The sequence below is a fragment of the Chrysemys picta genome, chromosome 4, assembly GCF_011386835.1.
Source record: "Chrysemys picta bellii isolate R12L10 chromosome 4, ASM1138683v2, whole genome shotgun sequence".
In the NCBI taxonomy this organism is placed as follows: domain Eukaryota; kingdom Metazoa; phylum Chordata; order Testudines; family Emydidae; genus Chrysemys; species Chrysemys picta.
The window spans coordinates 34,878,684-34,903,899 of NC_088794.1; the positions used below are offsets into that span (position 1 = coordinate 34,878,684).

At 41.2% G+C, this 25,216-nt stretch overlaps 1 protein-coding gene across 14 annotated transcripts in view; it reads right to left on the reverse strand.

The window, feature by feature from the left end:
• Positions 1 to 25,216, reverse strand: part of CHID1 (chitinase domain containing 1) — a 275,561-nt gene that overhangs the window by 241,792 nt on the left and 8,553 nt on the right. For 9 of the 14 annotated variants that reach the window (XM_065594671.1, XM_042862184.2, XM_042862180.2 and 6 more), the window contains exons 2-7: positions 22,984 to 23,194; positions 19,789 to 19,938; positions 17,223 to 17,355; positions 16,227 to 16,271; positions 14,683 to 14,789; positions 10,202 to 10,263 (exon numbers count right to left, since the gene is read on the reverse strand). In XM_065594671.1, coding sequence (XP_065450743.1) covers positions 10,202 to 10,263; positions 14,683 to 14,789; positions 16,227 to 16,271; positions 17,223 to 17,355; positions 19,789 to 19,938; positions 22,984 to 23,133 — 647 coding nt within the window. In that variant the 5' untranslated portion in view covers positions 23,134 to 23,194. The remainder of the gene's footprint in view (positions 1 to 10,201; positions 10,264 to 14,682; positions 14,790 to 16,226; positions 16,272 to 17,222; positions 17,356 to 19,788; positions 19,939 to 22,983; positions 23,195 to 25,216) is intronic. The other 5 variants (XM_024109643.3, XM_065594673.1, XM_065594677.1 and 2 more) reach the window with 1 other exon arrangement.

Here is a 25,216-nt window from a genome sequence, read left to right on the forward strand (position 1 = left end):
GGATTTACAAACTGGCCCACTAACCTGTCAAGCTATCTCTCCAGCCCATGAGAGCTTTATGCTGAATAAGACAGGATTAATGATTAATGCTTAAAGACTTCATTTAGGCACACTCCCATTTGTCAACCAAGATAGAGGATTTAAATCAAGTGTGCACTCTCCCATCTTCCCTAAACAGCAATAGCTGAATGTCCATGTACAGCATGCTATAAATTAAAACTTTACAGTGTCCCAATAGTGCTCTATAGTGTCTTAAAACAATATTTTCACATATTACCACTGACAATTTTGAAAGAAAAACTACTGTCTCGCATTTTAAAAGTTATAATGAGGTACAGTATGATGGGAACAGAAATGGTTGTTATGCAAAGACTTCATTAAATATTTATGATATATTTCACCATTGTCAAATTTAACTTCAGAGATGCCTCTAAAACATTGGAAGTTTTAAGAATCTATCTTGAACCAGTTAAGATCTACCATTTCCCTACTCTTCCAGGGCTTCCATTATCCCTGGCATAATGAAGGTCAATTTTCTAAACATCCACAGTTTCAAACTCTACATTTGCCCCCTATAAAATTTAAAGTATCTGTCCACACATTTTGGCATCTGAGATTTTTCTTTATTACTGCAGTTCATGACATCACTGACCTTAGAATACACAGTTGGTCTTAATGCACAGTACTTGCACTTCAGCATATTTGAAGTCTGCCATGGGGCATGTTATCAGAAGCCCATTACATCCTCCGCTATATCTATGTGACCCTTTGAAATTCAGCAAGTTTCTAACTTTAGCCTTTCTATAAGGTTGGTAGTCAGTAGTCCCTGAAATTAATGACCTGTCCGGGAAATTGGACAGAATAAAGCTGTCTACTTAATTAAGAAATTGTCCTTTCATGCCACTTCATTCCCTAGTTAATACCAGGAAACTAGAGTGAATTACAGCAAATCTTTGATTAATAATTACTCTTCCAAGGATTAACCTGAAGAATGGAATTGCCAGCACAGGTTTTTGTTGCTTTACTCCCACCAACAATTAATAAGATGCCTGAAGGTCATCTTCGGTAGGAAGCCAAGCTCCTGCAGCACATTGTGAGAAAAGCATCTTTTCCAAGCAGCATTCATGAGCTGGTGGTGCCACCTATCAGCAAATGGCTGCCTGAATGACAGGAATAAACTACACATGTGGAATCTCCAAGTCTAGTATGACATTGAGTGGTATATTCAGGCCTCTACAACAAACTGATCCAGGACATTTGGGGAAAAGAACAGAATAAAAATTCAGTGAATTTTAAGGTAACAGATTAGTGAAAGAGAATCTGTCCAGCAAGCAACCAATTGCCTGAGAAGAGACAGGGAAAAGAGTGCCACTCGGCCCTCTAAACATTTCTCTGGTTACATTTCTCAAGCCAAATGCTACAGGATGAGAAGCTTGTGGAATTTTATTCTTCAAGCCTGCCAAGGAATTTTTGCTGTTGTTGAGTGATATAAAGAAAGTCACTTTGGAGTCAATTAGGAGTCACTCTTGAGGGAAAGCAGTTACCTTGTCAGAAAACTAGATTTTCTTCCACATTCCCTACCTCACATGAAGCAAAAGAACCTAATATTAGACTGAAGATCTGTCCATTGTACTGTGGAGTTCTGCAGAAAGGCTAAATGCAGAGTAAAAAGATCCCACTCATTAACAGCAAGTAAACTCCTGTTTCTGTGTAGGACTCTGAAATGAAGAGAAGATTAGCAAGATTTCCCCCCCCCCCCATCTTTAATTGCTTCTAGTGGTTCTCAGCACAAGAGTGTAAATAGTCAACAAGTGGATGCCGCAAGAGGCTAGCCTGTATAAAGAGCACAGGATGACTGAAGGAAAAGAAAATCCTTAGTTCACAAATCAGTAGCAAGTGGGCATACTGTGGAAAGAATGTTGTTAACGTTAGATCATATGGTTTCCATATTTGTGGAAACATTGGGTCTTGCAGGTAAAACTTGTACCCTTGAATTGAGGCAGTTTGGACACCAAACAGACACATGCAGACCTGTACAGTGTGTACTGCACACTTTACCTTTTTAGTCTGATCTTATTTAACTTAACTGCTTCAGTTAGAACAATGCTTTCTTTTCTATAGGAAAATAAAAGTGGCCCCTTTAAAGGCCATTCACTTCAGGGATAAAAAAAGGTTCAAAGTGTACTAAAAACCAATATAGTCTTCGGATGCACCGGCAAAGAGTAAAAGTCAGAGTTGAAGGAACTGATTAAAGATAATAGGCTAAACAGGGGCAGGACCTCTGAGCAAACAGCCACAGCTCCAGCCAACATTGGAATACTGACAACATTAACTTTTTGCTCTCCAAAATAAGTTAAAGATGACCATGTCCGGTCCACTTTATAAGAGAAACAGAAAACACGATTTAAGGGGAACTTGAGCAGTCAGACTGTCAAGCCTTGGTGTGGTCAAACTAGTGCACCAGCAACCTTCGTGCTCTTCTGAAAAGCTAGTTGAAAAGAAAGGAGACTCAAAGTTTTTATAAATAGCTATTTTTGGACTCATCAGAACTCCACACTTCTTGCTCTCTTACTGATGAGGAGGTGGTGGTGTTTTGTTTGCTTTAGTTTAAAGTGACATCCCTAGATTCAAGAGTGTACAGAAATGAGTAAAGTGTGATGAAATAGGAAATGTCTTTTTATTAGTATGGTTCATACATCTGTGTTTATGGTGAGTTATTTGCTATGGAGTTAGAGCAAAAAATGGTTCTTAGGGGAACCAAGAAGGAAAGGCAGTATAATGGCCTAGCTAAGGTGCATCCCAACACACACTCAGACACAATAGCTAGATTCACAGCCATGAAAAGGCTACTCCTCGGTCTCAATGCTGGTGACATAGTTCTTTGGCCAAGGCTGAGAAAAAGAGAGATCAAAGGGAACTCTAAGCAATTACAGGTCCTCAGGCCTAGAAAAAGGAGGGGGTTCAGGTGAGCTAAGAAAGGCTGCCAGGGACCCTCAGCGAGAGCTGAAAGTCTGACAAGGACACACCATGCTGCGAGGAGAGCAGCCTGTTTCTCCTAGCCAGAGATGGGGCTCAGAGGAACTTGTAAATGCTTGTAAGGACAGATTAAGATGTACATAAGGGGAAATATGCAATTAGAGACCTTTATCATTTTTATTCTTTTCTCTGCATGCTTTGTACCTTTGGGTGAATGAATAAATAAATAAATATTTGTTTTGTTTTTTAAAGATACCATTTTTTAGTCACTTTAACCACTATCATTACTCACAGGTCCCTGGAGCGACAGGGCTCACACACACAGAACAAAAGCAGTTGGGCCGATCACATTAACACAGCTGGGAAAAGAGGGTGGGGACTGTCACCTACAGACCCTGGCTGGAGTGGTTAGACCCAGAGTGAGGTGGAGAAAGCAGGCTGGTCACCTATGGGGTACACTTGAGAAGAACTAAAGGGGTCCAAAGCCCAGTTCACCCCATAACCATGACAATAAGCCATGCAGACGTTGATTCTAAGCAAAGGAAACATCAAGCATTTCAGCTTGCAAAATTATTTATTTGTATTATGGTAGTGCCGAGAAGCCCCATTGTTTTAGGCACATGAACACACACAATATAAGCTCCTTGTGATAGGGACTGTCTTACTATCTATACTGATACAACCAAAGGGAAAACAGAGGCACAAGGAGATGAAAGAAGTTGCCAATGGTCACAAGATCAGTGGCTGAGCTGACAATGTTTCAGATGCTTACTTCAGAGCTCTATCTACTGGACCATGCTGCTGTGTTAGGTAGCAATTATTTGTCGGAGAGAAAACTGAAGAACTTGAATTAAGTCAGTTGTCAAATATCCTTATCCTTGGAATTCTAGCAACAGAGAAACATATCCCTAAATTCCTGAAATTGGACACACCACATACACTGGATCACTTAAGAGTTCTAGGATCCCTACACAGGAAAACAGGAAGACAAGAGATGCAGCACTATCATTACTATCCTCTCTGATATGCATTGTTAGTGGCAAATCCTGAAAGCAGCTAAGGCTGTAGGGACACTTATTCAAGGCTATTACACATTTTATCCTTAGAGTGCCACCACATAGACAAGTAAAAAGTTTGTGTCTCAAGAACAGTTGCACTAATCCCAGCAAAATTCAGGATTACCTATCAAGAAAATGTCTCTCTCTGGGATATTTGCTCAACTAAAACCTTACTGGAAGACATGGTTTGTACCAACTAATCCAGCTTGGCTGAAATGTGGGCTAATTTGGTGTTTAAATCATTGTTCTAATTATGAGTAGTTTTGCATGCTAAATCCTTTGCTTGCTAGGTTCCTTACCCCTAGGCCTGGTCTACACTAGGAGGTTATGTTGAATTTAGCAGCGTTAATTCGAATTAACCCTGCACCCGTCCACACAACGAAGCTATTTATTTCAACATATAGGTCTCTTTAAATCGATTTCTGTACTCCTCCCCGACGAGGGGAGTAGCACTAAATTCGACATGGCCATGTCAAATTAGGGTTAGTGTGGACTGAATTCGATGCTAACAGCTCCGGGAGCTATCCCACAGTGCACCATCTGTTGATGCTCTGGACAGCAGTCCGAGCTCGGATGCTCTGACCAGCCACACAGGAAAAGCCCTGGGAAAATTTGAATTCCTTTTGCTGTCTGGCCAGTTTGAATCTCATTTCCTGTTTGGACATCGTGGCGAGCTCAGCAGCACTGGCAACGATGCAGATCTCTCCAGCAGAGGTGACCATGCAATCGCAGAATAGAAAGAGGGCCCCAGCATGGACTGATCGGGAAGTCTTGGATCTGATCGCTGTGTGAGGCGATGAGTCCGTGCTTTCGGAGCTGCGATCGAAAAGACGGAATGCGAAGATCTATGAGAAGATCTCAAAAGCCATGACGGAGAGAGGATACAGCCGGGATGCAACGCAGTGCCGCGTGAAAATCAAGGAGCTGAGACAAGCGTACCAGAAGACCAAAGAGTCAAACGGACGCTCCGGATCCCAGCCCCAGACATGCCATTTCTGTGAGGCACTGCACTCCATTCTAGGTGCGGCCGCCACCACTACCCCACCACTGTCCGTGGACTCTGACGATGGGGTATTGTCGACGGCCGCTTCCTCGGAGCTGTTCGCGGACGGGGAAGATGAGGAAGGAGATGAGGAGGACGAGGCAGTCGACAGCGCTTTCAACGCTGATTTCCCCAACAGCCAGGATCTCTTCATCACCCTCACGGAGATCCCCTACCAACCCTCCCAAGGCGGCAACCCGGACCGTGAATCAGGGGAAGGATCAGTAGGTAAGTGTTTTAAACATTTATTTTGAATAGAATAGGCATGGTATGTTAGCAATGGGTTTTTAATGATCAGTTTGCCCTAGATGCTTAACTTTTTAGTCCTTGCCAGTGCAGCTACTGGAAAAGTCTGTTAACATGTCTGAGGATAGAGTAGAAATCCTCCTGCGACATCTCCACGAAGCTCTCCTGGACATAATGTGAAAGCCTTTGCATCAGGTTCCTGGGGAGAGTGGCCTTATTGCCTCCTCCATGGTAGGAAACTTTTCCGCGCCAGGCTAGCAGCAGGTACTCCGGTATCATTGCCTGTTCCTTTAAATAACTGTAACCGGCGGTTTACAGCCACATGGTGGGGGTGGGGTGTTGTTGGCCCCAGGGTATCAGTCTTTCCCCTAAACAGGCACTCAGTTTTGGTTGTTTACTCTATGGGGAGGGGAGCAGCCTCTCACCCTAGCGAAGCCTATCTCCCTGCTTCCGCTCTTCTAAAGAACTTCAAGAGGGTCCAGGACTCTGCCAGCCGGTGCCTACCCCTGAGAGCTGTTGTCTAGCGGGACAGGCGACTGGAAGAGGAGAGAAAGGGGTAGAGAGCAAAGCTGAATCTTCCCCCAGAAATGGAATTCCAATTAATTGCTCCCGATCCTTATTTCTTGTTTCCTTTTCCCTCTGTCCGTCTGCTTGTTCTAATTGTGCCAATCAACTGGGATGAGACTGGGTTACTCTAACTCCACTAGCCCAGCGGCAGCTTGTCTCCTCTCCTCCCTCTCTCACCAGAGGAGGCATTTTAAAAGGTCTCAGGTAGCCCTTAATTGGAATCAGGTGTCCCTAATTGACCTGAGGTAACCCCTTCTCAGTTTGTAGAGAAAAGGGCCTTTTATCATCCTAGGACTAATATACCTGATTCCACCACCCTCTTGCAGCCATTGAGCCTGACTTTGTCATACTAAGTAATTTTAGTAAGGAACCAGTGTACACAGTCATGAGACCTATTAGAACTTTAATGAGCCTTAAGATTAAAAAAAAGCAAAAAGCTACAGCAAAAATCTTTGCTAAATTGGGTAACTAGTTATGGTTGCATTTCCCACCATATTTGTATGATCTATTCTGAGAGAATTATTAAAAATGCTAAATGAATACTAAACGGTTGCATAGGAGAGCTGGGAAGTCTACAAATATTGGAATGGTAGAAGCAGAAGGAAAAGAGTTTGGTGTGTTATTTAGGTATAACTAGGAGCAATGGGATGAAAGGATGGAATTGAGAAAAAGAACATTTCTGAGAGAAAAGTCTATTAGGCTGTAGAATAGCCTACCAAGGCAACCAACAAGCTGTATCACTTAAGGGATTTTAATTTGGAATTGACCAAAATACTACAAAGTGTACTGTATGGAATAATCCAGCATTGGGAGCAGTACTGAATGGTCTATGAGCTTTTTTCCATAATGCTATGATATAATATTAGGAAATTTAAGACGTTTCCATAGCCAATCAACTTCCTCCTTACAGCTGACATACCACAAGTCCACTGGAAGGATCAATCAGAAAAGCCAATTTTGTCATTTATCACATTAGTATTTAAGTGATCGTGTATTTAAGTTTAGAATTGTTGTGTTCTTACTTACAGCTCCGCAACCCTGAACCCTTTTCAAAAAGCAGAATTTTACATAACTTCAGCAGATCCTGTTGTCAGGTAACTGATGTGACATCTGTTACACATTTCTGCATTTGTTTTGACACACATGCACAATTCCTGCTGGTCAGTTGTCAGCTGCTATAGCCAACAGGTAGTGGTGCTTAAAGTCAGCAGGCTAATTTACTTTTACAACATAAGCAGATTCACACTACAATGTAAAAATACCAGTCCCATAAGGAAGCCAGATCTCCTTGTTGTCTTGCCATCCAATGGCTTGGGAAGTAATCTGATGGCAGAAGCTAGCTGTTCCTAGGAGCACCATTATGATGGTACAGATTCTTCACGGTCAGATTCCAAAAAGCAGCCAACCCTACCCTCAGGGAAAGCGATGAATTGCTGGGAAATCTGTACTAAGTACTTAACAGAATTAATATAGACTCATAGACTTTAAGGTCAGAAGGGACCATTATGATCATCTAGTCTGACCTCCCGCATGATGCAGGCCACAAAGCTGTCCCTACCCTTTCCCTTGACTCTGCTGTTGAAGTCCCCAAATCCTGTGGTTTAGAGACTTCAATTAGCAAAGAATCCTCCAGCTAGCGATCCCTGCCCCATGCTGCGGAGGAAGGCGACAAACCTCCAGGGCCTCTGCCAATCTACCCTGGAGGAAAATTCCTTCCCGACCCCAAATATGGCGATCAGTAGAACCCCGAGCACGTAGGCAAGATTCTCCAGCCTGACCCTCATTAGCCATTATACTATTTACCAGCGATGGCACGCTGTTCCTTTGACTAAAATCATGTTATCCCATTAAACCATTCCCTCCATAAACTTATCTAGCTTAATCTTAAAACCAGACAGGTCCTTCGCCCCCACCGTTTCCCTCGGAAGGCTGTTCCAATATTTCACCCCTCTGACGGTCAGAAGCCTTCGTCTAATTTCAAGCCTAAACTTCCCCACGGCCAGTTTATATCCATTCGTTCTTGTGTCCACATTAGTACTGAGCTGAAATATAGAACCTGTATATGAAGCATACATAATTACTGTTCTTCTATCAAGGACCTACATCTCTACAGGACAGGGATTCATTCTTGTGCCAACATCCAACTTCAGCTCTCCCTACCTTCTGATGTTCTTTCACTTCTCAAATACAATCCCTTGAAAGTCAGCTGGTGTACAGTAAGAATTATGTTACAATACTGCCACTATGTGGATTAACCAACAAGGACATGGACAACTCTAACCCTGTACTTTTCTGGTGAGCAGCAGCAGACAACTCATGCATACTCATGACACAAGAACACAATTTTACCCTGATGCTTGAGGTAAAATTAGTGAAAACTAAAGCAAGACACTATGAATAAAAACCAATCCAAGAGCAGACTTGCCTGAGCAGTGTGTTAGCTTAATTCTGCAAGTTAGAAGGTTAGGGCCAAAATCACTGATATGGTTGGAAACTGCTGAAGTCTGCCAGCCCCAAGAATGGTGGAAAGAAAGTCTACTGTCGTACACGATACCTGGGCAGAGTGACCTTAGATCTATTATTCCTGATCAATGGCGGCATTAAATACTGTGATTTGAGTTCCAGGGGTAAAATGAAGATATTGGCCCCACAACTTAGTGCCTCTCAATTGTGCCTGTGATCTTAAGGTGGAGAACGGTGTGTCATCTCATGGCCAAAACAACAGCTAAATTCTTATGGCTACTGTACACAGGCAAGATTAATGAAAAAACAGATTAAGTGGCCCCAGCAAAATGCAGTGGGGAAATGCATAATAAAGGCTACAAGTAGGGATTCTGAGTGGAAGTCTGACAAAGGGGAGCCAAGCTCAAATGCCTGGAAACTCCAACATCAGAACTGTAAAACACAAACCCACTAATTTGTGTACAAGTAGAAACTTTTTATCCAAGCTGTATTTTGGACCACTTCCAAAGAGAAGGAGAACTGCAATCCATTAGATCTCCTCCCTCTAATAGCTTTGCCAAGGTCAGTGAGATCTATTTTAAGCCTCTTGGTCAGCATGGCTAGCAAAAAATGGATAAGCATTAAAGATATGTAAAGGTGTGTTAACAGTCAACTTCATGAATAAAAAACCCACATAACAATGCAGAAAATAGCTTCTGTTTCTACTATGAGGAGCTTCCACTGCTCTTGAAGTAATGGAATAGTACTTACTGTATCAATGTGGAGAAAGAAGCTGGAGTACAATGAAGGCAAATTACACTTACTCTAAGAATTAAACTCCATAAATCACCCAAAAATCTTACAGAAGTGTAGAGAAAGCAGGCCTCATTTTGGAAGCATACCAAATAAAGTATACTCTCTCCCTGTAGTTTAGCAAACAACATTCCCTGTAATGTTTATTCATGTGCTGTTGGCAATTTAGCCCTTTGAGTTCATATTAACATATTTAAACTGGTCTGTAGTTGGTGTTAAAGCTACTCAATAAAATAATATAAAGTCAATCTTACTGTTTACACAACCATAAGAAAGTAACCGATAGACGAAACACCAGCTCCACTAAGTTATCCTATCCTATCCTCCAAAGCACTTGCAACCCCTCCCAACTTCATACGTTCAAGTTTTTTCCACTAACTTAGATCTGTTAATATGTTAGACAAAACATGTACATATTCGAGTTAATATTGTACGATGCAGTGTTTATACATTTTTTGTGCACTGGGATTTACTGTTGAACTGAAATAAAGTTTGAAAGGTTATTAATGTGGTATAAAGTCTCATAACAGCGGATTAAGGCCTGAAAAATAGCAGTGTTGGGTGCAACTGATTTAACTTGCTGTTTCTTTACTTTTCAGGGTTTCCATTCTGAGGAAACAAATGAGCAACCTTAACTGAGTTCACAAAGCATGGGTATATTCTCACTGCAATCAGGAGGCGATCCAAGATACTGGGTACAAACACAGGCTGCAGCCTGTGCCATTACAGCTATACTGCTATTTTTAGCAAGCTAGCTTAATCAAAGCTAGCACAGGTGTGTCTACATGTGCTGCAACCACGCCTCCTAATTGCTGTATAGACACTCCTACTGCGTGGAAATTATAAGGCAAAGAGGATCCTTGAAGGTTACTGGCATTCAATTAGAAGAGCAACAAGTTGGTCAGGTGTACAAATAAAACAACAACAGTGCAAATATAAAATTCAAATCTATATGGATTAATTACAACAGCTTTTATACTTTTTTAAAAAAGATAAGCTGGTTTTATATTGCAGAAGCCACTTTTTCAATCAGTGCATCCTAAAGGTTCATACTTACGCTTGCTTTTGATTTCCCAGCTGACTCCACACTTCAACTACGTATCCATCAAAATGTTCTTCCTAAAGTGAATTGGGAACAGTTCAGTGTAAGTTAGAAAGCTTTCGCTGTCACACAGTTATACTAATAACATAGAGGTTAATACATTAACTGGTAACCAGTCTCTGTAAACATGTATTGTATTCCCCTCTCCACCCTCCCAATCATATTAGTTTGTACATGTAGAGCAAAGAATATGTTCACACACTGCATACAAATAAAGAGAAAAGGCTATTTTAGTCTCACTGCAAGATAGGTCTTCCAGACCTCCAATCATTCTTGTAGCTCTCTTCTGAGTCCCTTCCATTTTGGGGGGGGAAGGGAAGTGGGCGTTGTTTTCATCCACATCATTGTTTAAGATATTGAATAGCATTGGGCCAAGAGCAGATACCTGCGGGCCCTGCTAAGAACACATTAGATGGGGATTCCCCATTTACAATTATTTTGAGATCAGTCGGCCAGTTTAAAATCCATTTACCATTTGCTATGTTGATTCCTAGTGCTAGTTTAACAGGATATTATACAATACTAATCAAACACCTTACAGAAGTAACTAGTATAACAGATCTTTGTCAAAACTCTTTAATCTCAAAAAGATCAGACACAAATTTGACAAAATCCATTTTCCATAAAACACATTACTGGCATTAATTATTCTACCTTCCTTTAATTCTATAAAGACTGTATTCTTTAAAAGCTGTCCCATGATTTTGCCCAGGACTGGTATCTTAATAACTGGGTCATCCCACATTAGCTTTTTTCTAGGGCTGTCAAGCAATTAAAAAAATTAATCGCGCTGTTAAACAGATAGAATACCATTTATATAAATATTTTTGGATGTTTTCCACATTTTCAAATATATTGATTTCAATTACAACACAGAATACAAAAGGTTTCAGAGTAGCAGCTGTGTTAGTCTGTATCCGCAAAAAGAAGAGGAGTACTTGTGGCACCTTAGAGACTAACAAATTTATTAGAGCATAAGCTTTCGTGGACTACAGCCCACTTCTTCGGATGCATATAGAGTGGAATAAATATTGAGGAGATATATATACACACATACAGAAAGCATAAACAGGTGGGAGTTGTCTTATCAACTCTGAGAGGCCAATTAAGTAAGAGAAAAAAAACTTTTGAAGTGATAATCAAGATAGCCCAGCACAGACAGTTTGATAAGAAGTGTGAGAATACTTACAAGGGGAGATAGATTCAATGTTTGTAATGGCTCAGCCATTCCCAGTCCTTATTCAATCCGGAATTGATTGTGTCTAGTTTGCATATCAATTCCAGCTCAGCAGTCTCTCGTTGGAGTCTGTTTTTGAAGTTTTTCTGTTGTAATATAGCCACCCGCAGGTCTGTCACTGAATGACCAGACAGGTTAAAGTGTTCTCCCACTGGTTTTTGAGTATTATGATTCCTGATGTCAGATTTGTGTCCATTAATTCTTTTGTGTAGAGACTGTCCGGTTTGGCCAATGTACATGGCAGAGGGGCATTGCTGGCACATGATGGCATACATCACATTGGTAGATGTGCAGGTGAACGAGCCCCGGATGGTATGGCTGATGTGATTAGGTCCTATGATGATGTCACTTGAATAGATATGTGGACAGAGTTGGCATTGGGCTTTGTTACAAGGATAGGTTCCTGGGTCAGTGGTTTTGTTCAGTGATGTGTGGTTGCTGGTGAGTATTTGCTTTAGGTTGGGGGGTTGTCTGTAAGCGAGGACAGGTCTGTCTCCCAAGATCTGTAAGAGTAAAGGATCATCTTTCAGGATAGGTTGTAGATCTCTGATGATGCGCTGGAGAGGTTTTAGTGGGGGGCTGAAGGTGACAGCTAGTGGTGTTGTTATTTTCTTTGTTGGGCCTGTCTTGTAGGAGGTGACTTCTGGGTACTCGTCTGGCTCTGTCAATCTGTTTTTTCACTTCAGCAGGTGGGTATTGTAGTTTTAAGAATGCTTGATAGAGATCTTGTAGGTGCTTGTCTCTATCTGAGGGATTGGAGCAAATGCGGTTATATCTTAGAGCTTGGCTGTAGACAATGGATCGTGTGGTGTGTCCTGGATGGAAGCTAGAGGCATGTAGGTAAGTGTAGTGGTCAGTAGGTTTCCGGTATAGGGTGGTATTTATGTGACCATCGCTTATTAGCACAGTAGTGTCCAGGAAATGGACCGCTTGTGTGGATTGATCTGGGCTGAGGTTGATGGTGGGATGGAAATTATTGAAATCATGGTGAAATTCCTCAAGGGCTTCTTTTCCATGGGTCCAGATGATGAAGATGTCATCAATGTAGCGCAAGTAGAGTAGGGGCGTTAGGGGACGAGAGCTAAGGAAGCGTTGTTCTAAGTCAGCCATAAAAATGTTGGCATATTGTGGGGCCATGCGGGTACCCATAGCAGTGCCGCTGACTTGAAGGTATATATTGTCCCCAAATGTGAAATAGTTGTGGATGAGGACAAAAATCACAAAGTTCAGCCACCAGGTTAGCTGTGACATTATCGGGGATACTGTTCCTGATAGCTTGTAGTCCATCTTTGTGTGGAATATTGGTGTAGAGGGCTTCTACGTCCATAGTGGCCAGGATGGTGTTTTCTGGAAGATCACCGATGGATTGTAGTTTCCTCAGGAAGTCAGTGGTGTCTCGAAGATAGCTGGGAGTGCTGGTAGCGTAGGGTCTGAGGAGAGAGTCCACATAACCAGACAAGCCTGATGTTAGGTTGCCAATGCCTGAGATGATGGGGCGTCCAGGATTTCCAGGTTTATGGATCTTGGGTAGCAAATAGAATACCCCTGGTCGGGGTTCTAGGCATGTGTCTGTACAGATTTGTTCCTGTGCTTTGTCAGGGAGCTTTTTTAGCAGATGGTGTAGTTTCTTTAGGTAATCCTCAGTGGGATCAGAGAATAATGGCCTGTAGAATGTGGTGTTAGAGAGCTGTCTAGCAGCCTCTTGGTCATATTCCAATTGATTCATGATGACGACAGCACCTCCTTTGTCAGCCTTTTTGATTATGATGTCAGGGCCCTCAGCCCGCGCCGCTTCCCGCCGCCCCCATTGGCCCGGGACGGCGAACCGCGGCCAGTGGGGGCCACGATCGGCCGAACCTGCCGCGTCAGCAGGTAAATAAACTGGCCTGGCCCGCTAGGGTGCTTACCCTGGCGAGCCACGTGCCGAACGTTGCCGACCCCTGCTTTAGAGCCTACAAGTCCACTCAGTCCTACTTCTTGTTCAGCCAATCGCTCAAACAAATTTGTTTACATTTGCAGGAGATAATGCTGCCTGCTTCTTGTTTATGGTATCACCTGAAATTGAGAACAGGTATTCACACGGCACTGTTGTAGCCGGCATTGCAAGATATTTATGTGCTAGATGCGCTAAAGATACATGAGTACTTGTGGCACCTTAGAGACTAACAAATTTATTAGAGCATAAGCTTTCGTGGACTACAGCCCACTTCTTCGGATGCATATAGAATGGAACATATATTGAGGAGATATATATACACACATACAGAGAGCATAACTCCCACCTGTTTATGCTCTCTGTATGTGTGTATATATATCTCCTCAATATATGTTCCATTCTATATGCATCCGAAGAAGTGGGCTGTAGTCCACGAAAGCTTATGCTCTAATAAATTTGTTAGTCTCTAAGGTGCCACAAGTACTCCTGTTCTTCTTTTTGCGGATACAGACTAACACGGCTGCTACTCTGAAACCTAAAGATACATATGTCCCTTCATGCTTCAACCATCATTCCAGAGGACATGAGTCCATGCTGATGACAGGTTCTGCTCGATAACTATCTAAAGCAGTGCAGACCAATGCATGTTCATTTTCATCATCTGAGTCACATGCCACCATCAGAAGTCCGATTTTCTTTTTTGGTGGTTCGGTTCTGTAGTTTCCGCATCTGAGTGTTGCTCTTTTAAGATTTCTGACCGCATGCTCCATACCCTGTCCCTCTCAGATTTTGGAAGGCACTTCAGATTCTTAAACCTTGGGTCGAGTGTTGTAGCTATCTTTAGAAATCTCACATTGGTACCTTCTTTGTGTTTTGTCAAATCTGTAGTGAAAGTATTCTATTGTTTAACAGTGCGATTAAAACTGCGATTAATCGCAATTAATTTTTTATTCGTAATTAATTTGAGTTATCTGCAATTAAAATCAACAGCCCTATTTTTTTCTAGTCCTCTAGAACTGCTGCAGAGATTCACTGAACAGCTTGGAAAGCTCTTCAGCTCTTTTAGAACTCTTGAGTGCAAGTTGTCCAGTCCCGCAGATTTAAGATATTTAAGTTTAGCAGTTACTGTTTAACATCCTACCTAATTACTATTTGAATAGAAATTTCATTGTCACTATAAGATGTGAAGGTATCATCCAGCTATAAAGGATCGATAACAGGGTATCCCACTGATTAACTTATTTGTATTAGCAATGGTTTTACCTTGGCTATTTGCACCATGGTCTTGGAAAGCTCCTCTATCTCATCCTCACTGCCAAAAACACTCTCAAAATCTTGGTAAGTCCAGCCGTCAAACAAAATCCGAGGAACTGAGATGAAAGAAACAAGTCAAACAAGTAATTATGAAAATTACAACTGCTCTGATTACACTGATAAATTCACAGGAAAATCTCCCATATCTAAAGGTTTTGCTTCTCTATTTTCTAACTCCAGTTAGTATAGATAAGCAAATTGCTCATGCAATGTTGTCCTTTGTTTCAAAAGTGGGTCACTGAAGAATGTTGACTCAAAGTAAATACTTCGAATGGAGAACTGAGTTATTAACAGGGGCTGTAAAATCACTCTTAAAGGGATGCCAGCTTGAAAATAGTGTCTCCTTCTGGAAGTTTTGTACCTATTATTGACACAATGCTTAAGATTACTATACTGGAAAGATAAATAATTTTACTTCTAAACTTTAGTTTGTTACCTTTGTGAGTTTAGCAGCACTGGGTCTAGTCAGTTGCACTGTTTTGATTATTTCTAACACTCATGACAATATTCTTGTATTCCTTCTTTGGGGAAGCTCAGACACGCTCTTCCCCAAGCTCCATAAGACTGTTTACTAGCTCTGCCCCCATGTTACTAGAAGTGAAGTCACAACAAGTGAGCAGGAAAGGGAGCTATTAGGAAGGCTGGCATCCAAGGTGGACCAGAGAAAGACGTGCCCCCGGTGGAAAACCATTTTAATAAAAGGAGCAGAAAGGCTTAGAATTGGTTTAGGTTAATAACGAGAATCAGGACATATTTAAAAAATTACTTTATTAGAAAGTTGTATTTTAAAAGACATATTTAAAGAGTTCACATTGAGGGTTCTTTTAATTTAAATGAATTTCATCCTTCTGCAATCCACTCTTTACATTTTGACATCTGCATAAAGCAAGCATGCCAGTCCCTGGCAGGATCATGGAGTAGGCAAGGTGAGCTGTTTAGCAGATGTGTCTATATCAATGTTTTCCAATTTTTCTAAAATAGGAAACTGTTAGAGACCTCAGACTTTCAGGTTAAGAGAAAAATGCAGCAGTCCTCTACATCATCATGCTAGACACTCTAACTGGATCATCAGTTTGATTCTCTAACCAGAGCTTAAGAGTACTGTGGTCACAAGGCCAACCTCTCCCCCAAGAACATGGCAGTCAGCTCTGAAGGAATTCTCATCCAGAAGGAAGATGGCAGGAACACGGAGTCCCAGTCTGAACCAAGAAAAAAAAATGGGGGAGGGGGAGAGAAATCTCAGGAGAAAAACCTCAGGGCACCAACAGGTACGGGACCTCAATTATTGAGCTACCAATAATTAATTGACCCAAATAAAGCTAGATGCACTCTTTTATACTTTTTTTTCCAGTCTTTTCCCTTAAGAGCCTGTGCATGAGGACTATTTTGCTCAGCTAATATCTCCCATCCACATACTCCTGAAATAAAGGCTTCCTTGCCTGTGCCAATAACCATAAGCAGAAGACTGCAAGAAACTTAAAATGCAGCCTCACCTATTTTGATGGTTTTAGAGTTTTTCTTGACATCCTTTATCCAATCTGTCAAACAATGAAACAATTGTTAAACTAAGAACATATCTAATATAAATATCTTTCAAGAGACGTCTTTAAGTAAAGTATGTAGTTTCATTGCAACTCTCCTCCTCCCATAAGAGAAAATGTTACTGGCTCACAGGTCATTCTATTGTGAGTACAGCCTTACTGATATCTAGAGAATAAAGCTAGTTGCCCCATTCCATATGGAAACCAGTAGTTCAACATTTTTACCTTACAAAAGTTTCCCTTGCCTTTCACATGAAATGCAACAGCATTTGTTCTGGCTCATTTGTCACGACAACCAGATTGCAGTATACTGAGGCTCTGATTATTTTTGGAGGCTTCAATCATCCTTTGGGATGAACAGGCTTAAATAAGATGGTATTTTTAGTGGCCTGTCCCATTTTCATAAGGATCATTTTATTGCTTCATTATTTGGTCTGAAAATTATCAGAATTAAAGCTTGTTCAGAATCAGTCACCAGAGATATTTCAATTGAGATAACTTTACATTTGCCGACACCCAAGCCATTATCAAATTTAAATTTTAATAGCATAAAGCCTGAAATGTAGCCTGACTGTAGAGTCATGTATCCCGAAATACTTTACAAAATTAAATTAAATTAATACAGATTCATTAAAAATGTTTATGTACATAACTATCTCTGCCTGTTCTTTGTGATGGGCCAGGTGAAAGGAGCCACTGAAATCTCCATTTTTCCACTACTCTTTGCGGATAAATGGGTGGTTTTCTTTTAAAAAAAATAGAGAGACTTTTAATTATAAGAATACAGTGACAAAGTGGAATCTCATCCTCAGAAAGACCAGAGACAAATCCATATTAGTATACTGGAAAGGCTAGTAATTAGTGTCTTTCATTCAGCCTATAGCAATACTGACTACATATTTCATATATATACACATCCAAACATCACACAACACGAAAATAAAGAACCTTGGTCAGCATCATGTAGCCCTGTGAACTGGAACATCTCCTTTCCCTTTCTTTTCACCTGTAGCCAGACTGGGGAGATCAACGTAAATTTGTTTCCAAACATTTTAGCAATGTCGTAGCCATGGTTGTTCCACTTGCAAAAAGGGAAAAGAAAAAGGGGGAAAAAAAGAAGACATTACAACAGGATCTACAACCACCTTTACTACTTGCCAGATGACAATTTTTCTGTGTATCACAAGGAAAAGTGTTGGAAGGATCACTGCAGGTCAGCTTGTGGGCTTCTAAGGAAGTGTTTTAGCATGTTTGTAGAGCTTCATTACTTAGTATCAACTATGGAATGCACACTAGAAATTTCCAGCAAAGATAAATGCACAAGCCCATCTTAGCTACAGATTTTATTGACTTTAAGAGAGACTCCAGTGGGGAATGGGATTAATAGGTATGCATTCCATTTTTTTCATGTCCAATGGAAGTTAGGAATGGTGAAATTTCACACACCTGCTTTTATAAGGTATGGAAGAGCCAGACAGTCACAGGATATCCAAGTGGAGTCTGCTAGAAGGCCTAGCCTTCCCGTGATTATACTTTCCCTCCTTGATAAGTGATAACACTTCCAACAGAGTCTACTGCTGTAGTGAAGTGTGAACAGAGTCTACTGAATTTTGCCATATTCTAAAGGAAGTTTCTAGAAAAGCTGCAGGGAGACCTGTACTATTTTGTTTTTAAACAAGTTCACTCCAGATACCTGAAGCTGTTAAAAATGAAAATTCAGGAAGATCAATATTGTATCTATTTAAAATTCCTTTTTCTTAGGACATGTCTACTCTTACTGCAGTGGTACAGCTGCACCGCTGGAGAGCGTGTGAAGACGCTCTATGCCAACAACATTAAAAAACGCCCCCACGAGCGGCATAAGCTGTGTCACAGGGGAAGCTCTCCCACTGACACAGCGCTGTGCACACTAGCACTTATGTCAGCATAGTTTATGTTGCTCAGGGGGTAGAATATTCACACCCCTGAGTGACGTAAGTTTTGCTGACATAGGCAGTAGTGTAAACATAGTTTTAGACCAAGACTTGTTGAAAAGAAATTATCCCTCTGTCCCCGCCAACATCTTCTCTTCCCCTCTAGCCAACTCCTATGTTAAGGGCCAAAACATGTGCTGCCAGACCATCATTTTTTGCTTTAGCGCTTGCATCCTTACGCCTCTGCAAGACCTTTTAAAAAAAAAAAAAAAAAAAAAAAAAAAACTGACCACCTTTCTTAATGCGGCACATTTCCTAGAAATTTCTACCGAAGTGATGAGCAGTGTAATAGCTAAAGATGAAAACTAAGTCAGCATGTGGCTTTGCAGTTGACACATGGAAATAAGTGGTCCAGTTTGCACCCTTCAAGCCATCATTTCAGTCTGTAGAAGACTCTGAAAACACCACTACTTCATGTTCAAAATATTTCTGAAACCCAAAAAGAACAGGAACTTCAAAGGATAGGTTTCAGAAATGCTGAGTCTTAAAGGCTTTAACATGTTTATATTTTGCCATTTTTAAATACATATTCATGTTTTGGTACAACACTGTGAAATTTACCATTTTTAAATCTTGAATTTAAGGGGTTCAAATACTTAAAATGCTAGGACTGTGAAATTTACAAAAAAGGACAGTGAATTTGGTAGTGCCCTGCTAACAGTAAAAGCAAAGTTGGTTTGGGAGCTTGAGTGATCCTTCACTTGGAAGTCAACTTTCACCAAGCTTAACTGGCAAGTGGACACAGCTGAATACTTATCAAAAAACTTCTATCCTTCAAAGGGAGGAAAATAGTACAAACACAACTGGACTTGAGTCAAAGGGGTAACATTTCCTCATTGTCCTTCAAATCCTTCCTTCAAACCTCTACTTACCCAGGCCTACCAAAAAGTCAACAGTTCAGCAATTGATGAACTGCAATAAGTAGTGTTGGTATCATTCGCAATTTATTTTTTTTAACTGGTTACACTTTTTCCTATTTGTTTACACAGCCCTTTACTATTATCAAAACGTATATTCATTGTTCTAAAAGGGATCTAGGGAGATGTCTTGAATAGTAGCGAGCTTGGAAATAAGGGTTAGTTTGGTGTCAGCAGAAAAAGTTTCGCTCTGTATTGAAATTATTCAAGTTGCATTGTGCAGCTATCCATAGTATATATACAGTCGACATTGCCCTAGTATGTGAGCACATCACAATCTCATACTACCCCTGTGAGATAGGGAAGTACTATTATCCCCCTTGAGGAATTGGGACACAGAGAGACTATGCAACTTGCATGAAAGTTACACCGAAACCTGCAGCAGAACAGGGAAACATACAGAGTCCCAGACTAGTACCCAACTGATGAACCATCCTTCTTCTCTTGGGTGGCTATTTGACCAAGCATCAGAAGTAGCTATAATATTATAAGGAAACTGAAGGGATAGGTACAATATTGTGCTTGGCTGAATCTGTTACTGAGGCTGCAAGAATAGAGAAACCTGGCATCTTATTAGTCTGCTGTATATTCAGCAGAGACTCTGATTTTTATTGTATTACTTACAGGGGTGATATATCCCAGAACATCTCCCCAGAAGTGTCTCTCCTTCGTTTTCTTGGCACAGTAACTTTTGTGTTCCAACACAATATCTTTTGCCTTTGGATCAGTGACTACCAGACCCCGGTCTTGTACAATTTTGTCTGAATGCCATATCTAAGGGGGAAAACAATTTTTAGAATTACTTTCATTAACAGCATTTGTACAATTAACTACTTTGAGTTAATCTACACTTTAATCACATCATTAAACTTTTAGTGTTCCCTATAAATGATGCAATATAGCTTAGTTAAAAGGAACAGGCTAGAGCTCAGAAATGCTGTCAGTATCAGCAATATTTAAAGTCTTACTTTATACACACTTCCCCTGCAAACAGAGAAACAGAGAAAGCCAATTTATTATAGAAATAGAGTATGCCAGTCTCCACACATGAGCAGTAGGACATTCATTCAGAGGTTAAATGACAATTTTGCAATAAGTTCATAATGTACTCTAACATGTTTTCCTTTTTGGAAGAAGACCCGAGACACTTAACTCTTGGCTATTATAGTCAGACAAATCTAGGATACCATTAGCAAGGTTTAAGAGCCGTTCTACAGTGAGAAGTGACTAAAGCAGTATTGTGGGGTTCATGTTTGTGTCTTATGATTTGTATACCCAATAGCATTCAAGATTTTTTTTTCTAACTGCCAGTTTTGCAAACCCAGCATGGACTCTGGGAGTCAAGCTAAGTTTCCTCACACCAGTAATAAGAATCTCCCCCGCCCCCCACTGTCTCCAAGTTCAGGTTTACACAGTCCCAACTGATTGGCAAAGTACTAATTTCCAGTTTTGTGAGGAATCAGCACTTAGATCACTTAGCTGTGGTAAGTTTTGTAGTGTTCAAAGGACTGAAAGATAAATTAGAGATCCACAGCAAATCAGCTGAATAAGGCGATGCATAGTCTCTTTTCAGAGTATAACTGTACTCTCAAGTATTACATCAAAACATAATTGCAAGACTGAACATTCCCAGTTTGGTGTGTTGGTTAAACACTTTAAGGAGGCCATTACATTTAAGACATTTTGGATTGAACTTTCATTGTGATTTGGGTATTGAAGGTAGAGATATTTTATACAGCTTTTACCACTAGCAAAATGTCCACAATCATGAATGTACCATAGGCATCAGGAGCAAGAATAAGGACCAGAGTTCTAGTAACCAAAAAAAGAGCACTAAGGCCTGACAAGGTGCACACTTAGTGGACATTTGTCAGCATTTATTGGTTGATGTTGTTGACTGGAAAGAAAAGTCAAATCAATGTCCCACTATTTTTAGCCATATTTGATTGAGTACAAGAGTGGCTAGTCTCCTAAGGTGGTATGAGTAAAGATATAGTGCCACTTCCTAGTGTACCCAGTTTGCTTTGAAGACAAAATAGATTTGGGAGTCAGGGACTGTCTTTTCCGAGCAGTACCTAGCATATCTTGACCACTACTGTAAAACCAACTACATGTTTGTTTTCTAAAGAATGCTTTTAATTTTGCACACACCATTTTCAGCATTGCCCACCAGGCCCCTCTATCACGCCCTGTCACTCGGTTTTCCATTATTACAATTCAGCATTGCCCCTCGCTGCTGTCAGTAGGTCCACCCTGCCACACCACTAAGCCCTGTTCACCCCCTACAATCACTTCCTTCACTCCTGCTCTCACAGAGCAAGTGAGAAGATTTCTTTGGCAGAAATCCTGGAACCACGCTGAATTCCTCCACTACAAATTCATTCTGTCCTCCTTCACTTCTGCCCTCTTCCTAGCTAAAACTATTTTATTTTGCCAACTTAAATTGTATCCTATGTCTTCAACCCCAACCACCTTTGTCTTACTCCTCAAATCTTCCCCTCCTCCAGCCTCTACTTCTCTCCCAGCACAGGATCTTGAAATTTCTTCCAAGAGAAAATGGAAAAAATTTGTGACCTTCCCCCTCCCCTCATCTTACCTTCCCCCTCCTACAACTCGTCTCCTTTTCCTGTCACAGATACATACTTGTCTGCTCTCCTCCTCTAGCCCCTCCATTTGCCCTGGTGAACCCATCCCATCTCCTGATCTCCCTTGTGCCCACTCTTTTCCTTAAACTCTCACTGTCCTTTGGCTTTTTCCCCTCATAAGACAAGAATGTTTTATTCTCTCCCACCTTAAAAACCCAACCTTGACCACTGATTATCCAGCTACCATGCTGTCTCCTTTCTGTCTCAAAGTTCACTGAACACGGATGGAGTGCCTCTCCTCTAATTCCATCATAGACCCTCTTCAATGCAGCTTCGGCCCATTGCCTTCCACTTAAATCACTCAAATTCTCAGATGACCTCCTTCTAACCATAGCTCAGAACCAATATTCCATCCTCAACCTCCTTCTCCTGTCAGCTATCTTTAACAACATCAACCACATTCCTCCTCTTGAAATCTTACCCTTTGTTGGCTTCTGTGACTCTGTCCTTTCCTGGTTCTTCTCCTCTCTCTCACTCATAGCTCTTTCACCATCTACTTTGGAGAATCCCTGTCATCCTCACCTTCAACTTTCTATGGGGATTCCAGAAGACTCTGTCCTTGGTCCTTCTGGTTTTCCCCTGCACCTGATCGCTGGGAAATCAGGTTTTTCATTCAATGTGCACACCCTTTCCCAGACTCTGCATGAGGACGTTCACTAGTAGCAGCAATGTCAAAAGTGAAGCGGCAGAAGCATGTACAAGAAGTTATGGCAGGATTGAGGGTGTCCAGTCCTGTTGCTCTGAAGCCTGCCCGAAGCACTGTTTTTAACATTAAAGGCAGCCAGAACCACCCTTGCTTTAAGCAATGAGTTCAGGATACTAAAAGGTTCTTTAACAGAAACTTGAAATTTTAGCTACACAGTTTCAAAATTTTAAATAATGTTCCTTTAAGCAAGACAATTTAACCTTTCATGTTTTGCCATGTAGTGAACTTAACACTGTACAGGTAGTTATTCTTACAAGTTCAATATCAGCTAAACAGCTTGTCTTCCTTGGTAATGCTTTTAAAATTGTGACTTTTCAATTAAAAACAAAAAAACCATGGTCCAGCAGTAGTTAAGACTATTCAATGTCAGTATACTTTAGTTATCTTATTGGTTTCTTACTAAACCATTATAAATTAATGCCAGTAGAAAAACTCTTCAACATCTGCCAATATTCCTTGTTAACTCACTTTGGAGTACAAGTTGTCATGAACAGCTAGTTCTGATACCTTTTCCTCCAGCGTTTTTGAAGCCATTTTCTTTGCATCGGTCTTTGATAACGTAGCATCAACCAGCTGGTAAATCAAGACCAAAGAAAGTGCAGTACAGAGAAGTCTCATGGCAGTTTCCACTACGCCAGTCAGCTGTGCTTAAAAGAGACTAGAGTTTTGATTCTCTCTTCTGTGAATACAAGAATACAACAGTTTAATAGGAGTCAGATTTTCTTGTTTAAGACTTTGCATGAGAAACAGTTGACTTTATTTAGCAAATCATTCTGTCCACTAGATTTTCACATTGTCTTATTCGGAAAATTTTGGCATAGTAGCACCTTCTATCATAAGGTCAAGCAAATAGGACAGCCCATTTACACACAGGTCAGCTCCACCAGGATTACTGTAACCTTCAATGGCCACACATCATTTAAGCGTTCCCAAGATGCCACAACCAAAAAAGCCTTCCCTTCCCAGTCCAATCACCACTGACTGCGCTTGTGCCCCTATCCCCATCCACTGCATTAAACCTTGCATCCTAACTTTAGACCCAGCACACCTACTTCCAATCAACAATTTTGAGATTGTTTTGGATTGCATCCCTACCCTCAGGGGTGGCTCCAGGCACCAGCGCAGCAAGCGCGTGCCTGGGACAGCAAGCCACAGGGGGCGGGCTGCCAGTCGCTGTGGGGGCAGCAGGCAGGCGGCTTTCCGCAGCATGCCTGCGGGAGGTCCGCTGGTCCCGGGGCTTCGGCGACAATTCAGCGGCGGGGACGCCAATGGCGCGGCACCGGTGGACCTCCCGCAGGCATGCCGCCGAATCCGCACGACCAGCAGACCACCCACAGGCACGCCGCCAAAAGCCGGCTGACTGCCATGCTTGGGGCAGCAAAAAACATAGAGCCGCCCCTGCCTACCCTCCTTTTATAGTTCCAGCAAGGTCAGTCTTGAAAGCTCTCTCCCATTCCAGTCATCCCACTGTCTTCCAAGCTGCCCCCATGGACTGAATACCCTCTAAACCAGGCCCCCCAGAATACCCTCTGAATTAGGAGCCCCTTCCTTTTGTCATATAAAACCCAAATCAATGCCCAAAACACAAAGCCTTTATTTTTAAAACTAAAAGTGATTTAAGAGATCACCCTCCTTCAGGCCCACCTTTAGATTTAGACTCTCCAAGGCAGGACCTGTACTTTTTGGATCACGTACAGAACTGATTACCTAGCTGGCCCTTAACTATCATTGGCACAAAGAAAATAAGCAGCAAGGCCCCATGAATTCAAGCAACGGCCATCCTGTCTTCAACATTAAAGAGAAAGGGAAGTAATATCAAGATGAGGACATTAAATATGAATATTTTACAGTTTCTCATGTTCTAAGTTTCTTTGCTGCTCTGTAAAGTTTAACATAGCTAGCTCCTTCCATAAGGTATGACTTTATTAGTCAGACTATATTAAGGTTTTGTTTATCACTAGATTGAGTAGAATGTTTATAAAAAAAAAAGAAAGCATTTACTAAAGACTAAGAGGTCAAAAGATTGCTTGTAACCATAGCTCATCTATACCACCTTCTAGTGATGTGCTTATAACCATCTAACCCACACTACTCATATCCGTAACATGCTTATATCTTCCACAATTTTTTTACTTCGTTATAAACCATTTATAAAATGAACCTTAATAGTGAGTCTGACCTCTTTAATTTGAATTCATGAAATATTCTGCACTTGTTAGCCTGCTGTATTCACACATGACTGTCACATGAGCAAATCACTTTTGAAAATACTGGCTCAAAAGTGATTAGTAATTTTGGGTGTCAGTTATATGTCCAACTTGAGACTTCTTATAGGAGACCTCTTTAGAAAACGTTGATCATTCACCCTCTGAAAGTCAAGTCCCAGAACAGTCTCAAGCTTGGCATGCCATTTGAGTTTGTTTTGTTTTTTTAAAGTCCCCACCTATGCCTTTCCTTAAATCATAAAAGCAGCCTATGAACTAGCTCTCCATAGAATTATAGAAGATTTAGGGTTGGAAGAGATCTCAGGAGGTCATCTAGTCCAACCCCCTGCTCAAAGCAGGACCAACCCCAACTAAATCGTCAACCAGCCATCCTGTATTGATGAAAATACTTTGGCTGCTCAGTACATTTTGATTATGAAAAATAAATAACATGTGAAATGCATCTATACTAATCAGTTTCACAACTAGTTAGTAAT